Below are 27,180 nucleotides of genomic sequence, written 5' to 3'. Positions count from 1 at the left end.
TTGCACATAGTCAAGGCACCCAGGGCCATAGGTAGCAGAACAACCCCAAAATATCTTTGAACCTATGTGACTGTAACTACTGTCTTCTCTTATTTTTAGGCCTCTTTACAGTTACAGTAAACACTAAAAGAATGTGTTTTACCAAAAACGCTATCTTGGTATCATCTGTCCAAAAGACGTCCGTTGGCCCTCTATAAATCGGGGGGACTCCTGCTGGCCCTCCAAGTTTCAAACTTTACAAATAAAATGTGCGCACCTCAGATGGATAAATAATAGTGCAGAAGGAATATACACCTATGCAAAGCATAGCCGTCTGCTGTCCCTCCAAATATGCTTAGCGATGACTGTCTGCTGGCCCAATAAAATTAGAGTGAGGGCTGCCTGAAGGCCCTCTGATAATAGTGAGGGCCTCCTCCTGGCCCTCTAACAAATTAGTGATGGCCGCCTAATGGCTCTGAAAAAAAAAAGTGACTTTCAGAGTCCCTCCTTCAAAAATTAAACAGGATGTGTCTGATCATAACTCACACACCATATGGACAGATAAGGTATTAAAATGATAAAATTAAATTTCCTGTTGAATGTTTTATTCACCATTGAAAGCAATACAAACGTGCAAAAACTCTACATGTGAACATAGCCCAAGGTGGGGCGGAGCATTTTTTTATCTGTTTTGGCTTATACACTCACCGGCCACTTTATTAGGTACACCATGCTAGTAACGGGTTGGACCCCTTTTGCCTTCAGAACTGCCTCAATTCTTCGTGGCATAGATTCAACAAGGTGCTGGAAGCATTCCTCAGAGATTTTGGTCCATATTGACATGATGGCATCACACAGTTGCCGCAGATTTGTCGGCTGCACATCCCAAAGATGCTCCATACAAGGCAGGATGGATCCATGCTTTCATGTTGTTTACGCCAAATTCTGACCCTACCATCCGAATGTCGCAGCAGAAATCGAGACTCATCAGACCAAGCAACGTTTTTCCAATCTTCTACTGTCCAATTTCGATGAGCTTGTACAAATTGTAGCCTCAGTTTCCTGTTCTTAGCTGAAAGGAGTGGTACCCGGTGTGGTATTCTGCTGCTGTAGCCCATCTGCCTCAAAGTTTGACGCACTGTGCGTTCAGAGATGCTCTTAGGCCTACCTTGGTTGTAACGGGTGGCGATTTGAGTCACTGTTGCCTTTCTATCAGCTCGAACCAGTCTGCCCATTCTCCTCTGACCTCTGGCATCAACAAGGCATTTCCGCCCACAGAACTGCCGCTCACTGGATTTTTTTTCTTTTTCGGACCATTCTCTGTAAACCCTAGAGATGGTTGTGCGTGAAAATCCCAGTAGATCAGCAGTTTCTGAAATACTCAGACCAGCCCTTCTGGCACCAACAACCATGCCACGTTCAAAGGCACTCAAATCACCTTTCTTCCCCATACTGATGCTCGGTTTGAACTGCAGGAGATTGTCTTGACCATGTCTACATGCCTAAATGCACTGAGTTGCCGCCATGTGATTGGCTGATTAGAAATTAAGTGTTAACAAGAAGTTGGACAGGTGTACCTAATAAAGTGGCCAGTGAGTGTATATACGTAATTATCCTGGAAAGAATGTTTCTTAATTTTCTAGTCAAATCCATTTTAATTGCGGTTTTGTATGTTTTATTGTCAGTCTGTAAAAGTGGCTAAATACTTTGACAACATTGTTCCCAGCAGAAACCTAGGATTCAGAGATGCTTCCAGGGGTCTTCCCCATGTTGTTCCCATGCCATTTCAGCACTGTTTCCCTGGTTTTCAGCAAGTTTTAGACCTCCTCCAGACCTACGGGGGCACGGAAAAAATTCTCAAGCTTCCGATTGACTTGCATTATACTCGTTACTCAGGTCGAGCACCAGAGCATTACAATTTGCTCGACTCCAGTAATAAGCACCCGAGCATTTTAGTACTCACTTATCACTATTCTTTACTTCATACTTGTTACATAGTTACATAGGTTGAATAAAGACCTAGGTCCATCAAGTTCAACCTTTCTCTACCAATTATAAATTTTCAAACAAATAAAGCAGCACTCTGTAGCGCCATAGCATGCAAATATGAAATATGAAAATTAAATTACATTACTGCACTAGAAATATGAAAAATTGAGAAAGCTTATTGCATAAATTGGACAATTCATGTGAACCTGGAAGCCACGTTAAGGCGATTCTCGTTTCTTTATCTTTATCTGTAGGGGAACCTAATGTGTATCCTCTTTTGGACTGAAATCTATATATCTGTGGAGCGATAGGGTCCTGCTGTGATTAAAAATGCCTGAGGCTAAGCACAGTGCTCAGTTAGAAGGCTAGTGAATACAAATTTAAAAAACTGACCGTCACATCCAAACATAAACTAGGTCTGAACAGGTGCTTACCTAGAGTCACCAACTCATATACAATCAAACAAATTAAGCAGCATGCGGTAGCGCGATAGCATGCAAATATGAAATATGAAAATTGAATTGCATGACTGCACTAGAAATATGAAAAAGGGGTCAGTATACTGTGTGGGTGGTACTATACAGTGAGGGGGCATTATACTGTGTATAAGAGAGCATCATGCTGTGCAAAGGGGAGCTGTACAGGGGGAGACTCTGGACATTATTAAATGTAAAGTGGGCACTTATTGTTATAGGGGAACTCAGGTTACTGTGACTATTAAAGGGGCACGCAGGGCAATATTACTTTCTAGGGGGCAAAATATGGGCTCTGTTTTCTAGGGTACTTGCACCCGGCATTACTATATTAAAGAGGGTTACTTTAGAATTTAGAGGGCACAGAGAACCACACAGCAGGTGCAGTAATAGGGGTATCAGGGGCGGTAATAGGGACACATAAGGCAGCAGCGGCTCAGTATTGGGGTATCAGGGGTAGTAATAGGGACACATACTACAGCAGCAGCTCAGTATTGGGGTATCAGCAGGATGAGGAGTTTGTGCAGGTTGGGAATAGATGGTGATGGGGCTGGAATGTGAGAAGTGAAACGTGTCTTTGTTGTATTCTCTGCAGACGAGTCCTGGCTGGAAGAAGTTGTCATGTCAGTCGGGGCCAGATGGAAAAGACGGGAAAAGTGAACGATTCCATCAGAAAGAACATCAGCGGTAAGTCATTATCTATAACTGTGCTGTGATCTGTTATATGCTCTGTAGGGCTGGTATCTACCACTGACCATATGGAGGTAATATCAGTGTTGGTCGTTATATAAGAGATTATTTTCAATAACATCGCGGTCATCTGCTGAGGTTCTCATCCACTATTAGGGGGCTTCGCCCCTTCCTGAACCAAAACCCTAGCTACGCCTCTGATCCTGCCCCATGATCCTGCCCCATCTGTCTCCATCCTGCCTCATGATCATGCACCATCTGTTTCCATCCTGCCTATACAGTAATCTATACATTATACAGGTAAATGTCAAAAACAAAATTAGATACCAATAAAAGTAAAATTAATTGAGACATCAGTACGTTAAGTGTTTTTCAATATCCATATTGAATCAGGAGCCCCATATAATGCTCCATACAGTTCATAATGGGCCCCATAATATGCTCCATACAAAATACGCCCCATATAATGCTCCATAAAATTTATGATGGGCCCCATAAGATGCTCCATATTAAAATATGCCCCATATAATGCTGCACAAATGCTGATTATGGCCCCATAGATGCTCCATATAACAATGTGCCACATATAATGCTGCTGCTGCAATAAAAAAATGACATACTCACCTCTCTTGCTGCCCGCTGCTCCTCAGCGTCCCGTCTCTCCGCACTGACTGTTCAGGCAGAGGGTGGCGCGCACACTAATACGTCATCGCGCCCTCTGACCTGAACAGTCACTGTAGAGGACGCGGAAGATGGGGCAGCGATGGAACGAGGAAAGGTGAATATGAAATACTCACCTGCCCCCGGCGTGGTCCCTGGCAGCTTCTCCCGGACAGATGATCTCTGGCGCCCGCAGCTTCTTCCTCTATTCAGCGGTCACATGGTATCGCTCTTTACAGTAATGAACATGCGGCTCCACCCCTATGGGAGTGGAGTCCATATTCATTACTTTAATGAGCGGTACCACGTGACCGCTGAACAGAGGAAGAAGGTGCCGGCGCCGGAGACCATGGGGCACGCAGGGACCGCATCAGGAGCGCCAGGAGCAGGTGAGTATGTGACCGTCGTCGCTCCCCCTCACCCGCCGACCCCCCCGCCGACCAGGACTCGAGTATAAGCCAAGAGGGGCACTTTCAGCCCATTTTTTTGGCCTGAAAATCTCGGCTTATACTCGAGTATATACGGTATATACAATTTATAGGTGATACTGTAATTATATACAGCAGTAGCAGCCAGTTTCACTTGTATATACAGCAGTCTACATACATATAGGCAGTACTGCTACTGACGTCTATATACGTTATATAGGTGACACTGTTTGTGTGTGTATATCTACTATATAATTGTCTAAGGGTCACTTCCGTCTGTCCTTCTGTCTGTAACGGTTATTCGTCCGCTGATTGGTCTCTCCAGCTGCCTGTCATGGCTGCCGCGACCAATCAGCGACGCGCACAATCCGGAAGAAAATGCGCCGCTCATTACTCCCCGCACTCACTGCCCGGCGCCCGCATGCACCCCTCCGCTCACCGCTCACACAGGGTTAATGCCGGCGGTAACGGACCGCGTTATGCTGCAGGTAACGCACTCCGTTACCGCTGCTATTAACCCTGTGTGACCAAGTTTTTTACTATTGACGCAGCCTATGCAGCGCCAATAGTAAAAACATCTAATGTTAAAAATAATAAAAAAAACAAAAAATGATCATATACTCACCTACGCCGCCTTTCCCGCTCCTCGCGATGCAACCGGCACGTTCCGGTCGCACGGGTGGTCTGGCAGAAGGACCTGCCGTGATGTCACGGTCATGTGACCGCGACGTCATCACAGGCCCTGCGCACCTGCGCGAGCAGGACCTGCCGTGACATCACGGTCATGTGACCGCGACGTCATCACAGGCCCTGCGCGCCTGCGCGAGCAGGATGGGACCGGAAGCTGCCGCCTGTATGCAGCGCCCCAGAGTCCTGGTCGTTGCAGTACTGGCGCTCCGCCACTAAGGGGAGTGATGGTGCGTCTGATGGCACTAAAGGAGTTCATCTGACCAGGTATCACAGTCACACATTACACTTCACACTCTGGCCACCAGGGGGAGCAAAGGGTTCTATGTATTAGGCCACTCCTCACAATCTGGTAAAACTGGGGGTTGGATAGGAAGTTAGGGAGAAGCTGACTGGGTTTGATCCAGGCAACATCCTGTGGCAGAGGGTGATGCGGGGAAGATTCAAGGGGGTCTCTGTCAGGGGTGGGATCCTGACAGTGGCCTAGCGAAAAGGACAGAACGTTACGGAGCCACGCCTGCACCCATTGCGGTGGCATCCTAAGAAAGGACATGAAGCGAGGTTTATTGTGGAGAAGTGAGAAACGAGATCACAGCACAAAGGAGAATAGAGCCAGTAGGAGTCATGCCTTAAGATCGTGGCAACATCCTACTGAGGCGCGTAGCCGGTGGCCGGAACGCCGAGGAAGTATTGGGCTCCAAGCATTACTTCAAACAGCGGCAGGACAGTTAATTATAGGTTGGCTGTCTCACCTAAATCACCTAAGAAGACATAGGAGGCAATTGTGGGAGAGGGGCGTCTCTAGGGTCCCAGAATAACTCCAGGCCTACCCGTGATACGGGTGCGTCCTAGCCAAATCATCTGGGGGACAGAGAGAAAGAACATCAGAAACAGAAACAACAGTTGTGAGGACTATCCCGTGGTGCTCAGCAGGGAGGTACTACAACACACAGGCGCTAGAAGGTAGGCACTGATTTCCACCTGCAAAGGGAACTCTGGATGTGCCTTCGGACCGGCCGGTCTCAGCCAGCCCTGTTAATAGTGCTCTGGATTGCGGATCCTGAAGCCTTCAGTAAAGAGGTAATGAGACTGCAACCCTGTGTCCTCGTTGTTCATCGCGACTTGCATCACGCACCACCATCACACCTTTCATTGGACGCCCCTTAGCAGGGTCACGGACCGGATCTAGCCACCGTGACAACCCCAGGACTGAGACAGATAGGCCCGGTACCGAGTACCCCGCGGCCCTGCGTCTGGGGGCGCTCCAACTTGGCGTCACGAACAGGATCTACTTAAGCCTGAAGAATCAGGTCATGTGTGCCTTGGAACTGTGTCTGAATTGTGCTTGAACCGTGATTTGTTGCAATGACTGTGTATTGCTATTGCCGCCAAACATTCCCGCCAAAACCGCCGCCATTGCAGCGCCACGAGGAGCGCAGAGGAAGAAGGGCGTGCCATGGGAGGAGACTATCAAAGCGGCGCCAAAAGTGGCGACCGCCCCCTCCGACTACTGCTGCAAGATGATGACCTGCCCCGAAGCCGAGGAGAACCGCCCCCCAGATTGCAACGGCGGGAACCAAGACAAGAAGGAGCTCCACCTCGGAGAAATGGCGGAGCCAGGTGCATGTGCAGCTACCGACCTCGAGACCACGAAGGTGACCAGCGAGTACCTGAACGACGACGGAGTGATCCCGGATTATCCCCACCAGCCAGAAGTGGGTCCGAACTCACCACAGCTGAAGGACCTGAACTTCTCGGAGCCGCAGGCGGGGGAGCTGAGTCAACCTATCCCGGACATGGAGCCAGCCGATGCGAAGCAATGGAAGTCGGAGCTGTGCCAGGAGGACGCCTTGGAAGAGCCACGGTCCGAGCCGCAGCCGACTCCAGTGTCCTCGTCAGTGGAACAGATCAGCATCGATGGAACCACATCAGACGCAGGTATGGAAAGCGCCCCTGCTCTCCCGACCGATCCTGCTCCCATGACTGCTCCCCATCCCAACAATGACCGATTCTTCTCCCCCGAGCTGGTAGTGATAACCCCCGATACTATGGAGAAGGTGGTGCCTCCGTTACCGACAACTATGGGAGAACCGCTAGATGTGAGCTCGGAGGGGGTGATCTTCCAATGGGATACCCCGAGGATTGGGCCAGACGCGGCCAGGCAGGAGGGCCTCAGCATTGCTGTGCTCACCTGGGAACAGTATAAACAATGCTTAATTCTGCACTGGAAGAACCGAAAAGAGACTGAACAAAGTGACCCACCGAAAGTACAATACCCAAAGACTGCACGCGGTAAGAAGGACTTGGTAAAACAGGGGACTGTACTAGCCTTTCACCCGAAACGGGGTTGGGGCTCTATACAAGAACCGGGACTGCCGACTGAAATCTTCTTTACCAGCTACAATGTGAAGACCCCGTTCCGCAATACATGTGACAATCAGCTACTATGCAGAGGGGATCAGGTGACCTACACTCACCACCGGAGTGCGCAGGGGTGGTGCGCTCGAGACGTCCAACGATGCGAGCCGGCAGTAGCGCCACCTGCTGTCCCGACTACGATTAACCCTGATTTGACAAACTCTACCACTATCACTACGGTGTGCATTATTGCCGCTACCGAACTTGCGACCAAAGCCGACATTCGAATCCAAACGCCGGGTGACCTGACCGCACCTGGGAGACAAACCAATGACACCGACCCCGCATCAGCCGGGGACAAAGAACCACAGCCCTACCGGTCAGGAGGTGTTCGCCACCAGCTGCTGCGGTGTAACCTACTGTGAGAATAGACCTCGGAGCCATGAGGATGTAAATAGTTAACTGTCTGCTTTCCTGATGTTTTGCTGCTTTAAACCTGACCAGGGTTATTCTTAAAGGGATCCCTTTGTTTACCCGGGATCCCTATTGTTTTTGCTTTTAGTTTTTGCTTTTGTTCATCATTGTTTACAAAGACTGCCGAATCATGGACGGTGAATGGTTCACAAACTGTGTTGTAAATAGTTCGCACCTTCTTAAAGGTGCCCCCTACTGGTTTTACAAAAAGGAGAACTTTTTGAAGAGACTGTTCTTGAATACAGCGCAGAAGTTCTTGCCTTTAAACGGACTTGCAGATAGAGAGTCTGCACTACCTCAAAGAGACTTGAGTCCCTCTTAAAGGGAATGTTCACGTGTTGCACTTAAATATGATGTTGCTTTAAGAAAAGTTGGATTGTAATAATGTTTACATAGGGATAGTATGTAGTTAGTTAGATAGCAATAGGAATTGTTTAATGATGTTACTAGAGATTGAGGACAGGAAAGAGTTGAAAGCCGAATTTCAATAAAGTTAACCCGTAGGGGTTAGTGAGTCCTCCTGGAAACCACAGAGACATGGTTGACTGCTCTTATACTGTGAATAAAAATTGAGAAAGAGAGGCAGTAGGCCTGGACGAGTAGCCAGGCGGTCCTGCATGTTCAAAGTAAAAGTGTTGTACTTAGAAAATAAAGACAAAGTTAATTTATATCTTAGAGTTTTTATAGTAGGCCTTTAGTGGGTTCAGCTTATACGCCCTTAAAGGAAAAGTTAAATTATTGTTCAAAATTTGCACTTAGTAGATAGAATACCCGGCTGGGTAATGATGGTTATTTATAGTCGAGTTAGTCATAAGTGTTATTTATAACCTTAAGTAAAAATGTAAATATGTTTCTGTTTGTAACGTTCAAGCGTCCTCACCTCCCATAAAGGGAAGCACTGTTAAATTTACTTGTTCATTGCGTTCCAAAAATTTGTATGTCTTTTGCTAACATGTATTGTTGTTCTTCTTCCCAGTCCGGGAGTACTGGATTTAACCAGGGGGGAGTGCAGCGCCCCAGAGTCCTGGTCGTTGCAGTACTGACACTCCGCCACTAAGGGGAGTGATGGTACATCTGATGGCACTAAAGGAGTTCACCTGACCAGGTATCACAGTCACACATTACACTTCACACTCTGGCCACCAGGGGGAGCAAAGGGTTCTATGTATTAGGCCACTCCTCACAATCTGGTAAAACTGGGGGTTGGATAGGAAGTTAGGGAGAAGCTGACTGGGTTTGATCCAGGCAACATCCTGTGGCAGAGGGTCTTGCAGGGAAGATTCAGGGGGGTCTCTGTCAGGGGTGGGATCCTGACAGTGGCCTAGCGAAAAGGACAGAACGTTACGGAGCCGCGCCTGCACCCGTTGTGGTGGCATCCTAAGAAAGGACATGAAGCGAGGTTTATTGTGGAGAAGTGAGAAACGAGATCACAGCACAAAGGAGAATAGAGCCAGTAGGAGTCGTGCCTTAAGATCGTGGCAACATCCTACTGAGGCGCGTAGCCGATGGCTGGAACGCCGAGGAAGTATTGGGCTCCAAGCATTACTTCAAACAGTGGCAGGACAGTTAATTATAGGTTGGCTGTCTCACCTAAATCACCTAAGCAGACATAGGGGGCAATTGTGGGAGAGGGGCGTCTCTAGGGTCCCAGAATAACTCCAGGCCTACCCGTGATACGGGTGCGTCCTAGCCAAATCATCTGGGGACGGAGAGAAAGAACATCAGAAACAGAAACAACAGTTGTGAGGACTATCCCGTGTTGCTCAGCAGGGAGGTACTACAACACACAGGTGCTAGAAGGTAGGCACTGATTTCCACCTGCAAAGGGAACTCTGGATGTGCCTTTGGACCGGCCGGTCTTAGCCAGCTCTGTTAACAGTGCTCTGGATTGCGGATCCTGAAGCCTTCAGTAAAGAGGTAAAGCGACTGCAACCCTGTGTCCTCGTTATTCTTCGCGACTTGCACCACGCACCACCATCACACCTTTCATTGGACTCCCCTTAGCAGGGTCACGGACCGGATCTAGCCACCGTGACAACCCCAGGACCGAGACAGAGAGGCCCGGTACCGAGTACCCCGCGGCCCTGCGTCTGGGGGCGCTGTTGTGAACTCCGTTTTCAGGCTCCATCTTGTGGTCACAGATGGTATTGTGTGACTTTGGTTTTTTGGCTCCCCCTGGTGGTTTGGTTTATTATCCTGCGGGTCTGGCTGGATCAGCTGCCTCGTTATTCACCAGGGAGGCTCCTATTTAGCTCTGCTTCACTTCCACTTGTTGCCGGCTGTCAATGTATTCAGTGCTATTCTGATTACTCCTGATTATCTCGTTTTCTGCCTCTTCAGGATAAGCTAAGTTCTGTTTGAATATTTTTTGCTCATCTGCCTGCAATATGATTTCTGTGTAAGATGAGTCTAGTCCAGCTTGCTAATATGTGATTTCTTGTTGCTGGCAAGCTCTGGGGTACGGAGTTGCTTCCCCCGCACCGTTAGTTGGTGCGGGGGCTCGAGCTATCTCTGCGTGGATATTTTGAATAGGGTTTTTTTATTGACCGCACAGTTCCCTTCCTATTTTCTGCTATCTAGTATTAGCGGGCCTCATTTGCTAAATCTGATTTCATCTCTGTGTTTGTGCTTTCCCCTTAACTCACCGTTAATATTTGTGGGGGGCTATTCTATATCTTTGGGGTCATTCCACTGAGGCAAGAGAGGACTTTTTTTCCCTCCAGGAATAGTCAGTTTCTCAGGCCGTGAAGAGACGTCTAGGATTTTCAGGTAACGTTCCACGGCTACTTATAGTTGTTTGCGGATAGGATCAGGTTGCGGTCAATCTAGTTACCACCTCCCCAGAGCTAGTCGTCTGTTCAGTTAGGGTACTGTCACACAGTGCAATTTTGATCGCTACGACGGCACGATTCGTGACGTTCTAGCGATATCGTTACGATCTCGCAGTGTCTGACACGCTACTGCGATCAGGGACCCTGCTGAGAATCGTACGTCGTAGCAGATCGTTTGAAACTTTCTTTCGTCGCTGGATCTCCCGCTGTCATCGCTGGATCGTTGTGTGTGACAGCGATCCAGCGATGCGTTCGCTGGTAACCAGGGTAAACATCGGGTTACTAAGCGCAGGGCCGCGCTTAGTAACCCGATGTTTACCGTGGTTACCAGCGTAAAAGTAAAAAAAAAAAACCGTACATACTCACCATCTGATGTCCGTCAGGTCCCTTGCCGTCCGCTTCCCGCTCTGACTGTCTGCCGGCCGGAAAGTGAGAGCAGATCACAGCGGTGAGGTCACCGCTGCACTCTGCTCTCACTGTACGGCGGCACTCAGTCACAGCAGGAAGCAGACGGCAAGGGACCTGACGGACATCAGATGGTGAGTATGTACGGTTTGTTTTTTTTACTTTTACGCTGGTAACCACGGTAAACATCGGGTTACTAAGCGCGGCCCTGCGCTTAGTAACCCGATGTTTACCCTGGTTACCTGGGGACTTCGGCATCGCTCCAGCGCCATGATTGCAAAGTGTGACCGCAGTCTACGACGCTGGAGCGATAATCATATGACGCTGCGACGTCACGAATCGTGCCGTCGTAGCGATCAAAATTGCACTGTGTGACAGTACCCTTACTTAGCTAGTCCGTCCTGCGATCCTTGCCACTAGGATCGTAACAGTACAGCCGGCCAGTAAAGTGTTAATTGCATGGCAGAAGCAGGAGAAAAGAAGCTTGGAGAAATGTTTTTATTTTTTTTTTGCTGCCGTGTGTCTAGCTGCTGTGTGTCTGGCTTCTCTCCTCCTCTTAATCTTGGTGTGGCTCTGAGTTCAGCTGCTGATATGGATATCCAGAGTTTAGCCTCCAGTGTAGATCATCTTGCTGCAAGGGTACAAAGTATTCAGGATTTTGTTGTGCACAGTCCTATGTCAGAGCCTAGAATACCTATTCCGGAGTTGTTTTCTGGAGATAGATCTAGGTTCCTGAATTTTAAGAACAATTGCAAATTGTTTCTTTCTTTGAAACCTCGTTCCTCTGGGGATTCTGTTCAGCAAGTTAAGATTATTATTTCTTTCTTGCGTGGCGATCCTCAAGATTGGGCTTTCGCATTGGCTCCAGGGGATCCTGCATTGCTCAGTGTGGATGCGTTTTTTCTGGCCCTTGGATTGCTCTATGAGGAACCTAATCTTGAGAACCAGGCTGAAAAAGCGTAGTTGGCCCTCTCTCAGGGGCAAGATGATGCAGAGGTGTACTGCCAGAAATTTCGGAAATGGTTGGTGCTTACTCAATGGAATGAATGTGCCCTGGCTGCAAATTTCAGAAAAGGTCTTTCTGAAGCCATTAAGAATGTCATGGTGGGGTTCCCTACGCCTGCAGGTCTGAATGAGTCAATGACTCTGGCCATTCAGATTGATCGGCGTTTGCGGGAGCGCAAACCTGCGCACCATTTGGCGGTGTCTGCTGAACAGACACCTGAGTCTATGCAATGTGATAGAATTCTGACCAGAAGTGAACGGCAAAATTATAGACGGCAAAATGGGTTGTGCTTTTACTGTGGTGACTCAGCTCATGTTATCTCAGCATGCTCTAAGCGCACAAGAAAGATTGATAAATCTGTCACCATCGGTACTTTACAGCCTAAGTTTATTTTGTCTGTTACCCTGATTTGTTCCCTGTCATCTTACCCGGTTATGGCTTTTGTGGATTCAGGTGCTGCCCTGAGTCTGATGGATTTGTCATTTGCCAGGCGCTGTGGTTTTGTTTTGGATCCTTTAAAATTCCCTACTCCACTAAGGGGAATTGATGCTACACCATTGGCTACGAATAAACCTCAGTACTGGACACAAGTGACCATGTGCATGACTCCTGTTCATCAGGAGGTGATTCGCTTTCTTGTATTGCATAATTTGCATGATGTTGTCGTGTTGGGCCTGCCATGGTTGCAGACTCATAATCCAGTCCTGGATTGGAAAGCAATGTCTGTGTCAAGTTGGGGTTGTCAGGGAATTCATGGCGACACTCCTGTGGTGTCAATTGCTTCATCCACTCCTTCTGAGGTCCCTGCGTTTTTGTCGGATTACCAGGATGTATTTGATGAGCCCAAACTCAGTTCTCTACCTCCTCATAGGGATTGTGATTGTGCTATAAATTTGATTCCTGGTAGTAAGTTTCCTAAGGGACGACTTTTCAATTTGTCAGTGCCGGAGCATGCTGCTATGCGGAGTTATATAAAGGAGTCTTTGGAGAAAGGACTTATTCGCCCCTCCTCCTCCCCTCTTGGTGCGGGGTTCTTTTTTGTGGCTAAGAAGGATGGTTCCCTGAGACCTTGTATTGATTATCGCCTTCTAAACAAAATCACGGTCAAATTTCAGTATCCTTTGCCATTGTTATCTGATCTGTTTGCTCGCATTAGGGGGTCTAGTTGGTTCACCAAGATAGATCTTCATGGTGCGTATAACCTTGTGCGTATTAAGCAGGGTGATGAATGGAAAACTGCATTTAATACGCCCGAAGGCCATTTTGAGTACTTGGTGATGCCTTTTGGACTTTCCAACGCTCCTTCTGTCTTTCAGTCCTTTATGCACGACATCTTCCGTGAATATCTGGATAAATTTATGATTGTGTATCTGGATGATATTCTGGTTTTTTCGGATGATTGGGAGTCCCATGTTAAGCAGGTCAGGATGGTGTTTCAGGTCCTACGTGCCAATGCTTTATTTGTGAAGGGCTCAAAATGTCTTTTTGGAGTCCAGAAGGTTTCTTTTTTGGGTTTTATTTTTTCTCCTTCTGCTATTGAGATGGACCCAGTCAAGGTTCAGGCTATTCATGACTGGACTCAGCCTACATCTGTTAAGAGTCTTCAGAAGTTCTTGGGTTTTGCTAATTTTTACCGTCGCTTCATCGCTAATTTTTCTGGTGTTGTTAAGCCATTGACGGATTTGACCAAGAAGGGTTCTGATGTTACTAATTGGTCTCCTGCGGCTGTGGAGGCCTTTCGGGAGCTGAAGCGCCGGTTTTGTTCGGCTCCGGTCTTATGTCAGCCAGACGTCTCCCTTCCTTTCCAGGTCGAGGTTGATGCTTCTGAGATTGGAGCGGGGGCTGTTTTGTCGCAGAGAAGCTCTGATGGCTCTGTGATGAAGCCATGTGCTTTCTTTTCAAGAAAGTTTTCGCCTGCCGAGCGGAATTATGATGTTGGTAATCGGGAGTTGTTGGCTATGAAGTGGGCATTTGAGGAGTGGCGACATTGGCTCGAGGGAGCTAAGCATCGTGTGGTGGTCTTGACTGATCACAAGAATTTGATTTATCTCGAGTCGGCCAAGCGGCTGAATCCTAGACAGGCTCGTTGGTCGTTGTTTTTCTCTCGTTTTGATTTCGTGGTCTCATACCTGCCTGGTTCGAAGAATGTGAAGGCTGATGCTCTTTCTAGGAGTTTTGTGCCTGACTCTCCTGGTGATTCAGAGCCAGCTGGTATCCTCAGAGAAGGGGTGATTTTGTCTGCCATCTCCCCAGATTTGCGACGAGTGCTGCAGGAGTTTCAGGCGGATAGACCTGACCGTTGTCCACCGGAGAGACTGTTTGTCCCAGATAGATGGACCAGCAGAGTTATTTCCGAGGTTCATTCTTCGGTGTTGGCAGGCCATCCTGGGATTTTTGGTACCAGAGATTTGGTGGCTAGGTCCTTCTGGTGGCCTTCCTTGTCGCGGGATGTGCGTTCCTTTGTTCAGTCTTGTGGAATTTGTGCTCGGGCTAAGCCTTGCTGTTCTCGTGCCAGTGGCTTGTTGTTACCTTTGCCTGTCCCGAAGAGGCCTTGGACGCACATTTCCATGGATTTTATTTCAGATCTCCCTGTCTCTCAGAGAATGTCTGTCATTTGGGTGGTGTGTGATCGTTTTTCTAAGATGGTCCATTTGGTGCCCTTGCCTATGTTGCCTTCCTCCTCCGAGTTGGTTCCTCTGTTTTTTCAAAATGTGGTTCGTTTGCACGGGATCCCTGAAAATATTGTTTCCGACAGAGGATCCCAGTTTGTGTCTAGATTTTGGCGGACCTTTTGTGCTAAGATGGGCATTAATTTGTCTTTTTCGTCGGCCTTCCATCCTCAGACGAATGGCCAAACCGAGCACACTAATCAGACTTTGGAAACCTATTTAAGATGTTTTGTTTCTGCTGATCAGGACGACTGGGTGACTTTTTTGCCATTGGCCGAATTTTCCCTTAATAATCAGGCTAGTTCTGCTACTTTGGTTTCGCCTTTTTTTTGTAATTCAGGGTTTCATCCTCGTTTTTCCTCGGGTCAGGTGGAGCCTTCTGACTGTCCTGGAGTGGATGTTGTGGTGGATAAGTTGCATCAGATTTGGAATCATGTGGTGGACAATTTGAAGCTGTCACAAGAGAAGGCTCAGCGCTTTGCCAACCGCCGTCGCTGTGTGGGTCCCCGACTTCGCGTTGGGGACTTGGTGTGGTTGTCTTCTCGCTTTGTTCCTATATAGGTCTCCTCTCCTAAGTTTAAGCCTCGGTTTATCGGTCCTTATAAGATTTTGGAAGTCCTTAACCCTGTGTCATTTCGTTTGGACCTCCCGGCATCGTTTGCTATTCATAATGTGTTCCATCGGTCGTTGTTGCAGAGGTATGTGGTGCCTGTGGTTCCTTCGGTTGAGCCTCCTGCCCCTGTGCTGGTTGAGGGAGAATTGGAATATGTGGTGGAGAAGATCTTGGATTCTCGTATTTCTAGACGGAGGCTTCAGTATTTGGTTAAGTGGAAAGGCTATGGTCAGGAGGATAATTCCTGGGTTGTCGCCTCTGATGTTCATGCGGCCGATTTGGTTCGTGCCTTCCATGTGGCTCACCCTGATCGCCCTGGGGGTTTTGATGAGGGTTCGGTGACCCCTCCTCAAGGGGGGGGGTACTGTTGTGAACTCCGTTTTCAGGCTCCCTCTTGTGGTCACAGATGGTATTGTGTGACTTTGGTTTTTTGGCTCCACCTGGTGGTTTGGTTTATTATCCTGCGGGTCTGGCTGGATCAGCTGCCTCGTTAGTCACCAGGGAGGCTCCTATTTAGCTCTGCTTCACTTCCACTTGTTGCCGGCTGTCAATGTATTCAGTGCTATTCTGATTACTCCTGATTATCTCGTTTTCTGCCTCTTCAGGATAAGCTAAGTTCTGTTTGAATATTTTTTGCTCATCTGCCTGCAATATGATTTCTGTGTAAGATGAGTCTAGTGCAGCTTGCTAATATGTGATTTCTTGTTGCTGGCAAGCTCTGGGGTACGGAGTTGCTTCCCCCGCACCGTTAGTTGGTGCGGGGGCTCGAGCTATCTCTGCGTGGATATTTTGAATAGGGTTTTTTTATTGACCGCACAGTTCCCTTCCTATTTTCTGCTATCTAGTATTAGCGGGCCTCATTTGCTAAATCTGATTTCATCTCTGTGTTTGTGCTTTCCCCTTAACTCACCGTTAATATTTGTGGGGGGCTATTCTATATCTTTGGGGTCATTCCACTGAGGCAAGAGAGGACTTTTTTTCCCTCCAGGAATAGTCAGTTTCTCAGGCCGTGAAGAGACGTCTAGGATTTTCAGGTAACGTTCCACGGCTACTTATAGTTGTTTGCGGATAGGATCAGGTTGCGGTCAATCTAGTTACCACCTCCCCAGAGCTAGTCGTCTGTTCAGTTACTTAGCTAGTCCGTCCTGCGATCCTTGCCACTAGGATCATAACAGGGCGCTCCATGTACCTCGCACAGGCGACAGAACTCGGATCGGAAGGTGAGTATGTTTATTTTTTATTTTTTAACCTGTGACACACGTGGCTAGGCAATATACTATGTGGCTGGGCAATATACTACGTGGCTCTGTGCTGTATACTACATCGCTGTGCAATATACTGCGTGGCTCTGTGCTGTATACTACATCGCTGTGCAATATACTGCATGGCTCTGTGCTGTATACTACATCGCTGTACAATATACTGCGTGGCTCTGTGCTGTATGCTACATCACTGGGCAATATACTATGTGGCTGGGCAATATACTACATGGCTGGGCAATATACTACATGGCTGTGCAATATACTACGTCGCTGGGCAATATACTACGTGACTGGGCAATATACTACGTCACTGGGCAATATACTACGTCACTGGGCAATATACTACGTCGCTGGGCAATATACTACGTCGCTGGGCAATATACTACGTCGCTGGGCAATATACTACATGGCTGGGCAATATACTACGTCGCTGGGCAATATACTACGTCGCTGGGCAATATACTACGTCGCTGGGCAATATACTACGTCACTGGGCAATATACTACGTGGCTGGGCAATATACTACATGGCTGTGCAATATACTAAGTGGCTCTGTGCTGTATACTATGTCACTGGGCAAAATACTACGTCACTGGGCAATATACTACGTGGTTGGGCAATATACTACGTGGCTGGCCAATATACTACGTGGCTGGGCAATATACTACGTGGCTGGGCAATATACTACATGGCTGTGCAATATACTACGTCGCTGGGCAATATACTACGTGACTGGGCAATATACTACGTCACTGGGCAATATACTACGTCACTGGGCAATATACTACGTCGCTGGGCAATATACTACGTCGCTGGGCAATATACTACGTCGCTGGGCAATATACTACATGGCTGGGCAATATACTACGTCGCTGGGCAATATACTACGTCGCTGGGCAATATACTACGTCACTGGGCAATATACTACGTGGCTGGGCAATATACTACATGGCTGTGCAATATACTAAGTGGCTCTGTGCTGTATACTATGTCACTGGGCAAAATACTACGTCACTGGGCAATATACTACGTGGTTGGGCAATATACTACGTGGCTGGCCAATATACTACGTGGCTGGGCAATATACTACGTGGCTGGGCAATATACTACGTGGCTGGGCAATATACTATGTAGCTGGGCAATATACTACGTCACTGGGCAATATACTACGTGGCTCTGTGCTGTATACTATGTCACTGGGCAATATACTACGTCACTGGGCAATATACTACGTCACTGGGCAATATACTACGTGGCTGGGCAATATACTACGTAGCTGGGCAATATACTACGTCACTGGGCAATATACTACGTGTCTGACCAATATACTACGTGGACATGCATATTCTAGAATACCCGATGCGTTAGAATCGGGCCACCATCTAGTATATATATATACATATATACTGTATATGCTGTATATATATATATATACTTCTGTATACTTATTTAGGCGATACTGCTTTGTGTGTGTGGGTGTATATTATATATATACACACATATATATACACAGCAGTATCACTTATATAACGTATGTACACATCAGTAACAGTATTGCCCATATAATGTACACTCACTGGCCACTTTATTAAGTACACCTGTCCAACTTCTTGTTAACACTTAATTTCTAATCAGCCAATCACATGGCGGCAACTCAGTGCATTTAGGCATGTAGACATGGTCAAGACAATCTCCTGCAGTTCAAACCGAGCATCAGTATGGGGAAGAAAGGTGATTTGAGTGCCTTTGAACGTGGCATGGTTGTTGGTGCCAGAAGGGCTGGTCTGAGTATTTCAGAAACTGCTGATCTACTGGGATTTTCACGCACAACCATCTCTAGGGTTTACAGAGAATGGTCCGAAAAAGAAAAAAAATCCAGTGAGCGGCAGTTCTGTGGGCGGAAATGCCTTGTTGATGCCAGAGGTCAGAGGAGAATGGGCAGACTGGTTCGAGCTGATAGAAAGGCAACAGTGACTCAAATCGCCACCCGTTACAACCAAGGTAGGCCTAAGAGCATCTCTGAACGCACAGTGCGTCGAACTTTGAGGCAGATGGGCTACAGCAGCAGAAGACCACACCGGGTACCACTCCTTTCACCTAAGAACAGGAAACTGAGGCTACAATTTGCACAAGCTCATCGAAATTGGACAGTAGAAGATTGGAAAAACGTTGCTTGGTCTGATGAGTCTCGATTTCTGCTGCGACATTCGGATGGTAGGGTCAGAATTTGGCGTAAACAACATGAAAGCATGGATCCATCCTGCCTTTTATGGAGCATCTTTGGGATGTGCAGCCGACAAATCTGCGGCAACTGTGTGATGCCATCATGTCAATATGGACCAAAATCTCTGAGGAATGCTTCCAGCACCTTGTTGAATCTATGCCACGAAGAATTGAGGCAGTTCTGAAGGCAAAAGGGGGTCCAACCCGTTACTAGCATGGTGTACCTAATAAAGTGGCCGGTGAGTGTATATAGACTGCTGTACATACATTATAGGTTATACAGCAGTCTATATACAGTACTGTCAGTACATTATATACTCATCAGCTGTGTATACATAAAACAAGTTTTCATCTTGGGTCTCAGACTCACCCAGGTCCCTGAGATGGGGGGAGGATGAGGAGATGAGGCAGCTCCAATGGGATCCACTGTCCAGCATCTGCACTGAAGAGGCAGTGAGAGAAGGGTTCTCTGACGCTGGTACAGGCAGGCCAGTGTCTGATACAGATAGAGGCGTCCTCTGTGCACCGCCTTTTCAAATTTTTAACGTGGCCCTGTGTGTGCGCGCGCGGTCTCCTGCATGCCTGCGCTGACAAGGGCAGCAGCCGCGCGCACGCACTAACTAGACAGCGCGCACAAACAGGGCCATCACTCAAGATTTCAACGTCCGGCGGCCCACTTTGTGGTGGAGACCTGCCAGCCTGCCTTGGCAGATGCACACTCCAGGCCTGCTTTTAACTATTGGCTCGCGGGTGCGCACGGCACCGGCATAATCCTGCTGCTGGGGCCTGGTGAGTAGAAGAGATGTGGTCCCATGCGGGCCCCCTCTGCTCATCGGGCCCCATACGCCAGTCAGAGCAGTAATTCCCTGATGCCCTGCTCGCAGCTGCCATTTGATAAATCTGGCACATTTTTAGACCGTCTTGTTCAGATTTACATCACCTAGTTAGTTATTGGCTTGTTTTGTGCCAGAATTGTGAGCTACACTTTGGGTGTAATTTCTGGAGCAGAATGTTAGACCCGCCCCTCTCATATAAACCACACCCATTTCTGCTAAGCCACGCCTCTTATCAGATAAGACACAGAAAGGGTTTAAAACACCTGAAGCAAATCATGAAATACAGATTTTGCTGCACATTACATAATGCTGTCATATTTCCCTGATAAATCTCTCCCAGTGACTTCTGATCAACATTTAGATTTGCAGTGAGCATAAACCACAATCTTAGGACCATTAAATACATTATCAGCCTTCTTTATACACTTGTCAACACAAGTCATTGTACCCCTAAGTATCTATTATAAAGAGATATATTTGCCCCCACATTATCTGCATAGGACCACGTAATATCCAGTATTTGCTGAACTTTATACTAAAATGTACTATAGCACTATAACAGCATCCGGTCCCTTTAAATCTTCAGATAATTCTGTCACCATGGTAACTGCATTCATGAACAACCAATAGGATTGATCAGTTTGAATTCGAAAAAAAAGTCAGTTTGTTACATCTCATCCGAGTGTGAAGACAGACACCTGCGGTCAGTGCGAGATTCCAGGTATAACACGTGAGATAATGCACCGGACGGACCCCGCATCCATCACACGCACTCACACACCAGAACTGACACTTTCTGATAAATCTGATCATTACCAAGTTATTGTTTACCCAACACAATCAATTACCAAAACCCCTGCTGACTATTCCTGATGTCTTATAGGATTTGGATGCATTTTATCAGAGAAGATGTCAGCGGTCACCATGTGGAGCCGGTACTCTGCCAGCGCTGGATCAGGTAGTATCCATCAGTCTATGATAACTGACCGTTCTCTACACTGCTGGTGGGTGGGCTTCTGGGGCTTTACTATATAGGGGTTGTCCATCTTTGGGGGCTTTTTTTTTACTTAAATGTTTATATTTTGAGGTAAATAATATTTTTGCAAGGAAGTTTTGTGAAAAAAATTCCACTATTTGCCTCCTATAATCTTGATGCTGGGCTGTTTATTGCTGGCTGCTGCAGAATTAGCTAACTGAGAATTTATCAGTGAGCTCCTTCTGACATAAAATGAAAGTTTATGGCGCTTTTATGTTTTTTCCTGAGTGCCGCTTAGTAAATTTCAGTAGTGGCTTCTCTATCACATCCTCTTTGTACGGTTAAGATTGATCCTAAGATCTGGTTGTGTTTTCGTCAGTTTACGTCACACCTGAGGAGCAACTGAGAAGACTGGCGTATTGTATCAAGCTTCTCCCGTCACCCCTCTACAAGAAGGAGGTCAGTGAGAAAGCTAAGGTAAAGGAAGTTGTGTACTCGGGTAATCCTCGTCATCCTTCTAACTTCATGTCTTCTCTTCCTAGCGCCTCATGCCAACCAACCCAGAAGCCCAGAGAAGGTATGCTGTAAGGGACGAAGAACAGCCCGCTCCATCTATAAGTCTCCGAGCCAGTGAGAAGAGGAAGAGGGAAGAAGAAAGGACGCTGAGAGAAATGCTGGCCTATCTGGACGAAGAGGAAGACGAGAATGAAAAGAAGGAAGAAGAGGAGATGGCGGCAAAGAAGATCAAACTGGACATTAGGCTCCTGAGAAACACCACACGAAGAAGCAGGACCAGGCCGCACAACTTCCGCCACCAAGTCAGCCAAGCCTCTCCCATGACATGGAAGAACATCATGTGGACCATCCTGCTGGGACCTCTCTGCCGATAACATCGGATACGGAACGTAAGTATTAAAAACACTAGAAATAATAATAGGAGCATAATAGTAATATAGTGACAATATATCAGTATTAGACTAACAAGAGTAATTTGATTAGTGATAATAAGAAAGTCATAAAATAGTAATAAAGTAACAGTAGTAATAGTAGTAGGTGGAATAGCAGTGTGATCCAGGGTTCTAGGACTGATCGCCTTTTCTCGGGGTCAAGAAGGAATTTTTCCCCTGTGAAACAAATTGGCAGAATGTGTCCTGGGGTTTTTGCCTTCTTCTGGATCAACAGTGTAAGAATAGGGTAGTATTAATTATAATGGAAAACTTAGAATAATAAAGTCATAAAATAGCAGTATTAATAATAGTAAGAATATAAAATATTTATATCTATAAAAAGACAAGAACCTACAGTAAATTAAAATAATTATAGTCGTAGCTCAGTCAGTGCTGTAATGTGAAATAGTTGTAGAAAAGTTAGAATAGTACTGTAATAAGAGAGCAGGATGTAAATAATAGATATAAAATCTATAAAAAATACAAAACCCTAGATATTATAATAATTATAACTATAGTAGTAGTAGAATTAGCACTGTAATGTTAGTTAGATAATGAGTAATAATATAATTAGGTTTGATCCAGGGTTCTAGGACTGATCGCCTTTTCTCGGGGGCAAGAAGTAATTTTTCCCCTGTGACACAAATTGGCTGAAGGTGTCCTGGGGTTTTTGCCTTCTTCTGGATCAAAAGCTTTAGACATAGGGACCTTAGTACTAGGGTTGAGCGACTTTCATTTTTTTAAGATCGAGTAGGGTTTTGGGAAACCCGATTTTGTCCAGAGTCGAGTCGAGTGCAGTCGGCCGATTATCGCTAAAAGTCGGGGATCGACCGAAACACGAAACCCAATGCAAGTCAATGGGGAAGCATAGTCGGCAGTGAGTGGAGGCCAGGAAAACACCTACAGTGCCCATTTTAATGCCAAAAACATCCATTCTTGTTTCTGAAGCTTGCCAATCTTAATTAACTGTATAATAATAGTTGGGCATAGGGAATTGGGGGAAAGTTGTGGGGGGAGTAGGGCTGGCTCAAGTTTTTCGTGGGCCCAGGAAATGCGGACTACGTCACGGCGGTGTTGCAGGGAAAGGTAAGTATTTAAAAGTTGCAAGTGCTGTGATCCTGAGCAAGCAGGGGGGGGCCCACTCGTTCGCATTGCCACTGGCACAGGGCCCCTCAAAGTACGGCGGTGTGTTTGCATGGCGGGGGCGCCTCCCACCAGCAGCGACACTTTTGCGTACTCTGAGGGGCCCTGTGCCAGTGACGTCGCCAACGAGTATGCCCCCCCACCTGATGAAGGAACCTGCACTTTCATCTGCACCTTCCTCTTTGTCCCTGTGTAAGGTGGTATAACATGCGGGAAGGGGAACCTTACTTTCAGCAGGGACAGATTCTGGCTGTGTAGAGTACAAGGGGAATGTAGTGGTCTAGGTCAATGTACCAGCAGACTCATTTAGCAGTGGCTGGGCAATGGGCAGGATGAGGAGGAAACAGATATAGGGCCAAAGAATAAAGTAGGCTACATGCAGTTCAAAATTGGTAACAGGACTAAACAGGCGGCATTGCTTTGTTCAGTGGAGTAGCAAACCCAAGAGCAGCAGACACTGTTTCAAGGGCCTAACCACACTAGTAGGCCAAATGCAGTTTAATATCTGATAGTATAGGGCGAAAGCCAGAATGTGGAAGCTCAGCTTTGTTCAGTTGAGGACAACACCAGGGAGGGGCAGACACCTTTAGTAGGCCGGAAAAGCCTATTGCATTTTTTAAAATGGTAATTTGGAGCAGAAGGTTGAAGCTCAGCTTTATTTAGTTGAGGGCAACACCAGGGAGGGGCAGAAGCCGTTAGTAGGCCCTAACCACCATTTTTTTTTTTAAAACCACTTAATGAGAGCCGGAAGGTTGAAGCTCAGCTTTATTTAGTTGAGGACAACACCAGGCAGGGGCACACAGACAGACACCTTTAGTTGGCCGGAAAAGCCTATTGCATTTTTCAAAATGGTAATTTGGAGCAGAAGGTTGAAGCTCAGCTTTATTTAGTTGAGGGCAACACCAGGCAGGGGCACACAGACAGACACCTTTAGTAGGCCGGAAAAGCCTATTGCATTTTTCAAAATGGTAATTTGGAGCAGAAGGTTGAAGCTCAGCTTTATTTAGTTGAGGGCAACACCAGGCAGGGGCACACAGACAGACACCTTTAGTAGGCCGGAAAAGCCTATTGCATTTTTCAAAATGGTAATTTGGAGCAGAAGGTTGAAGCTCAGCTTTATTTAGTTGAGGGCAACACCAGGGAGGGGCAGAAGCCGTTAGTAGGCCCTAACCAAAGTTGAAGGCCAAATGCAGTTTAATTTCTGATACTATAGGCCGAAAGCCAGAAGGTGGAAGCTCCGATTTAGACAGTGGAGGACAATTTGAATTAGGGACTGCAGACAGACTTAGTAGGCTGTCCCCTGTGGACCATGCATCCACCACATTAACCCATTGCGCCGTAATGGACACGTAATCTTCCGTGGCCATGCCTACAGGTCCATGCGTCTGTTGTCAGGTGCACCTTTGTACTCACAGATTGCCAGAGTGCATGGACAATGCGGTCTTCTACATGCTGGTGGAGGGTTGGGATGGCTTTTCTCGCAAAAGAAGTGTCGACTGGTTAGCTTGTAGCGTGGTACAGCGTAGTCCATCATGGCCTTATTAATAGTAAATAAAATATATAACTAGGCTCTATGAACTTTTAAATAGGTTCCAGGGGTACACGGGCAGCATTGGTGTGGTCAGTGGAGGAGTATTGCAAGTAGGGGCTGCAGACAGGCTATCAAAGGCCTAAAATAACAAACAGTAGGCAGTCATGGCAGTTTTACATCGGTTACATGGATACACAGGCAGGCACTCCAGGCAGCATTGTGGTCAGTGGAGGAGTATTGCAAGTAGGGGCCGCAGACAGGCTATCAAAGGCCTAAAATAACAAACAATAGGCTCATGGCAGTTTTACAGCGGTTACATGGATACACGGGCAGGCAGCTTGGTGGTGGTGAGTGGAGGAGTATTTAAAGTAGGGACCGCAGACAGGCTATCAAAGGCCTAAAATAACAAACAATAGGCTTATGGCAGTTTTACAGCGGTTACATGGATACACGGGCAGGCAGCTTGGTGGTCAGTGGAGGAGTATTTAAAGTAGGGACCGCAGACAGGCTATCAAAGGCCTAACATAACAAACAATAGGCTCATGGCAGTTTCACAGCGGTTACATGGATACACGGGCAGGCAGCTTGGTGGTGGTGAGTGGAGGAGTATTTAAAGTAGGGACCGCAGACAGGCTATCAAAGGCCTAACATAACAAACAATAGGCTCATGGCAGTTTTACAGCGGTTACATGGATACACGGGCAGGCAGCTTGGTGGTCAGTGGAGGAGTATTTAAAGTAGGGACCGCAGACAGGCTATCAAAGGCCTAACATAACAAACAATAGGCTCATGGCAGTTTTACAGCGGTTACATGGATACACGGGCAGGCAGCTTGGTGGTGGTGAGTGGAGGAGTATTTAAAGTAGGGACCGCAGACAGGCTATCAAAGGCCTAAAATAACAAACAATAGGCTCATGGCAGTTTTACAGCGGTTACATGGATACACGGGCAGGCAGCTTGGTGGTCAGTGGAGGAGTATTTAAAGTAGGGACCGCAGACAGGCTTCAAAGGCCTAACATAAGAAAATGGGCTGGCTGTAGGCACTTTATAATTGGTTCCAGGGGTACACGGGCAGCAGTGGTCTGGTCAGTGGAGGACTAGTGGAAGGAGGGACCGCAGACAGGCTTCAAAGGCCTAAAATAACAAACAATAGGCTCATGGCAGTTTTACAGCGGTTACATGGATACACGGGCAGGCAGCTTGGTGGTCAGTGGAGGAGTATTTAAAGTAGGGACCGCAGACAGGCTTCAAAGGCCTAACATAAGAAAATGGGCTGGCTGTAGGCACTTTATAATTGGTTCCAGGGGTACACGGGCAGCAGTGGTCTGGTCAGTGGAGGACTAGTGGAAGGAGGGACCGCAGACAGGCTTCAAAGGCCTAAAATAACAAACAATAGGCTCATGGCAGTTTTACAGCGGTTACATGGATACACGGGCAGGCAGCTTGGTGGTCAGTGGAGGAGTATTTAAAGTAGGGACCGCAGACAGGCTATCAAAGGCCTAACATAACAAACAATAGGCTCATGGCAGTTTTACAGCGGTTACATGGATACACGGGCAGGCAGCTTGGTGGTGGTGAGTGGAGGAGTATTTAAAGTAGGGACCGCAGACAGGCTATCAAAGGCCTAAAATAACAAACAATAGGCTCATGGCAGTTTTACAGCGGTTACATGGATACACGGGCAGGCAGCTTGGTGGTCAGTGGAGGAGTATTTAAAGTAGGGACCGCAGACAGGCTTCAAAGGCCTAACATAAGAAAATGGGCTGGCTGTAGGCACTTTATAATTGGTTCCAGGGGTACACGGGCAGCAGTGGTCTGGTCAGTGGAGGACTAGTGGAAGGAGGGACCGCAGACAGGCTTCAAAGGCCTAAAATAACAAACAATAGGCTCATGGCAGTTTTACAGCGGTTACATGGATACACGGGCAGGCAGCTTGGTGGTCAGTGGAGGAGTATTTAAAGTAGGGACCGCAGACAGGCTTCAAAGGCCTAACATAAGAAAATGGGCTGGCTGTAGGCACTTTATAATTGGTTCCAGGGGTACACGGGCAGCAGTGGTCTGGTCAGTGGAGGAGTATTGCAAGTAGGGGCTGCAGACAGGCTATCAAAGGCCTAAAATAACAAACAGTAGGCAGTCATGGCAGTTTTACATCGGTTACATGGATACACAGGCAGGCACTCCAGGCAGCATTGTGGTCAGTGGAGGAGTATTGCAAGTAGGGGCCGCAGACAGGCTATCAAAGGCCTAAAATAACAAACAATAGGCTCATGGCAGTTTTACAGCGGTTACATGGATACACGGGCAGGCAGCTTGGTGGTGGTGAGTGGAGGAGTATTTAAAGTAGGGACCGCAGACAGGCTATCAAAGGCCTAAAATAACAAACAATAGGCTTATGGCAGTTTTACAGCGGTTACATGGATACACGGGCAGGCAGCTTGGTGGTCAGTGGAGTATTTAAAGTAGGGACCGCAGACAGGCTATCAAAGGCCTAAAATAACAAACAATAGGCTCATGGCAGCTTTACAGCGGTTACATGGATACACAGGCAGCTTGGTGGTGAGTGGAGGAGTAGTGCAAGGAGTGTCTGTCCCAGTACTCCCAAAATATAAATAGATGTTAATGTCTCGCAAAACAACCACAACAAAAAAAAAGGTGGCATACTTAGGTACAGGGGTGGGCTCATCTACTGAGTTTCTGACATAGTAATTTGGCAGTAACTATTTAATGGTGCCAATATAGGACACAGACACAGACTACTTTAAGTTGCATCATAGATGTCTACAAATTTGTATTGTCAGTGCCAGACATTGAATGATGTCAGCGAATAGACTAAAGATTGGTGGAGCTGTGCGACATAATTTTGGACGTGGTAGAGCACATTTTGAGCTGGGGTAGGGGGGAACTCTCTTGAGGCCGGCGGGACCGCCCCAGGGCCCCTCATGTTACAACGGTGTGTCTGACGTTGGGTGCGCACCACCACCGCCAGAGACACTACATTGT

General features: G+C 47.2%; 1 protein-coding gene across 1 annotated transcript; it reads left to right on the top strand.

Moving 5' to 3' along the window:
• The first annotated feature begins 3,048 nt into the window (after positions 1-3,048).
• LOC143768420 (uncharacterized) lies at positions 3,049-22,114 on the top strand. The gene is made up of 4 exons (XM_077257094.1): positions 3,049-3,128; positions 20,467-20,541; positions 20,939-21,018; positions 21,102-22,114. Exons 1-4 carry the CDS (start codon positions 3,080-3,082, stop codon positions 21,447-21,449), a joined length of 552 nt encoding a protein of 183 aa, XP_077113209.1. The 5' UTR covers positions 3,049-3,079; the 3' UTR covers positions 21,450-22,114.
• Positions 22,115-27,180: the final 5,066 nt, after the last annotated feature.

Source organism: Ranitomeya variabilis, chromosome 4 (assembly GCF_051348905.1).
Source record: "Ranitomeya variabilis isolate aRanVar5 chromosome 4, aRanVar5.hap1, whole genome shotgun sequence".
NCBI classification, from domain to species: domain Eukaryota; kingdom Metazoa; phylum Chordata; class Amphibia; order Anura; family Dendrobatidae; genus Ranitomeya; species Ranitomeya variabilis.
Note: the sequence above shows the minus strand (reverse complement) of the source record. Positions and strands in the feature narration are given on the sequence as shown.

What these genes read in the sequence shown, in the direction of transcription:
- LOC143768420 (XM_077257094.1), top strand. Translation starts at nt 3,080, where the DNA reads ATGGAAAAGACGGGAAAAGTGAACGATTCCATCAGAAAGAACATCAGC. An exon ending in CATCAGAAAGAACATCAGCG is followed by an intron (nt 3,129 to 20,466) that starts GTAAGTCATTAT and finishes GATGTCTTATAG; the next exon opens with GATTTGGATGCATTTTATCA. An exon ending in CACCCCTCTACAAGAAGGAG is followed by an intron (nt 21,019 to 21,101) that starts GTCAGTGAGAAA and finishes TTCTCTTCCTAG; the next exon opens with CGCCTCATGCCAACCAACCC.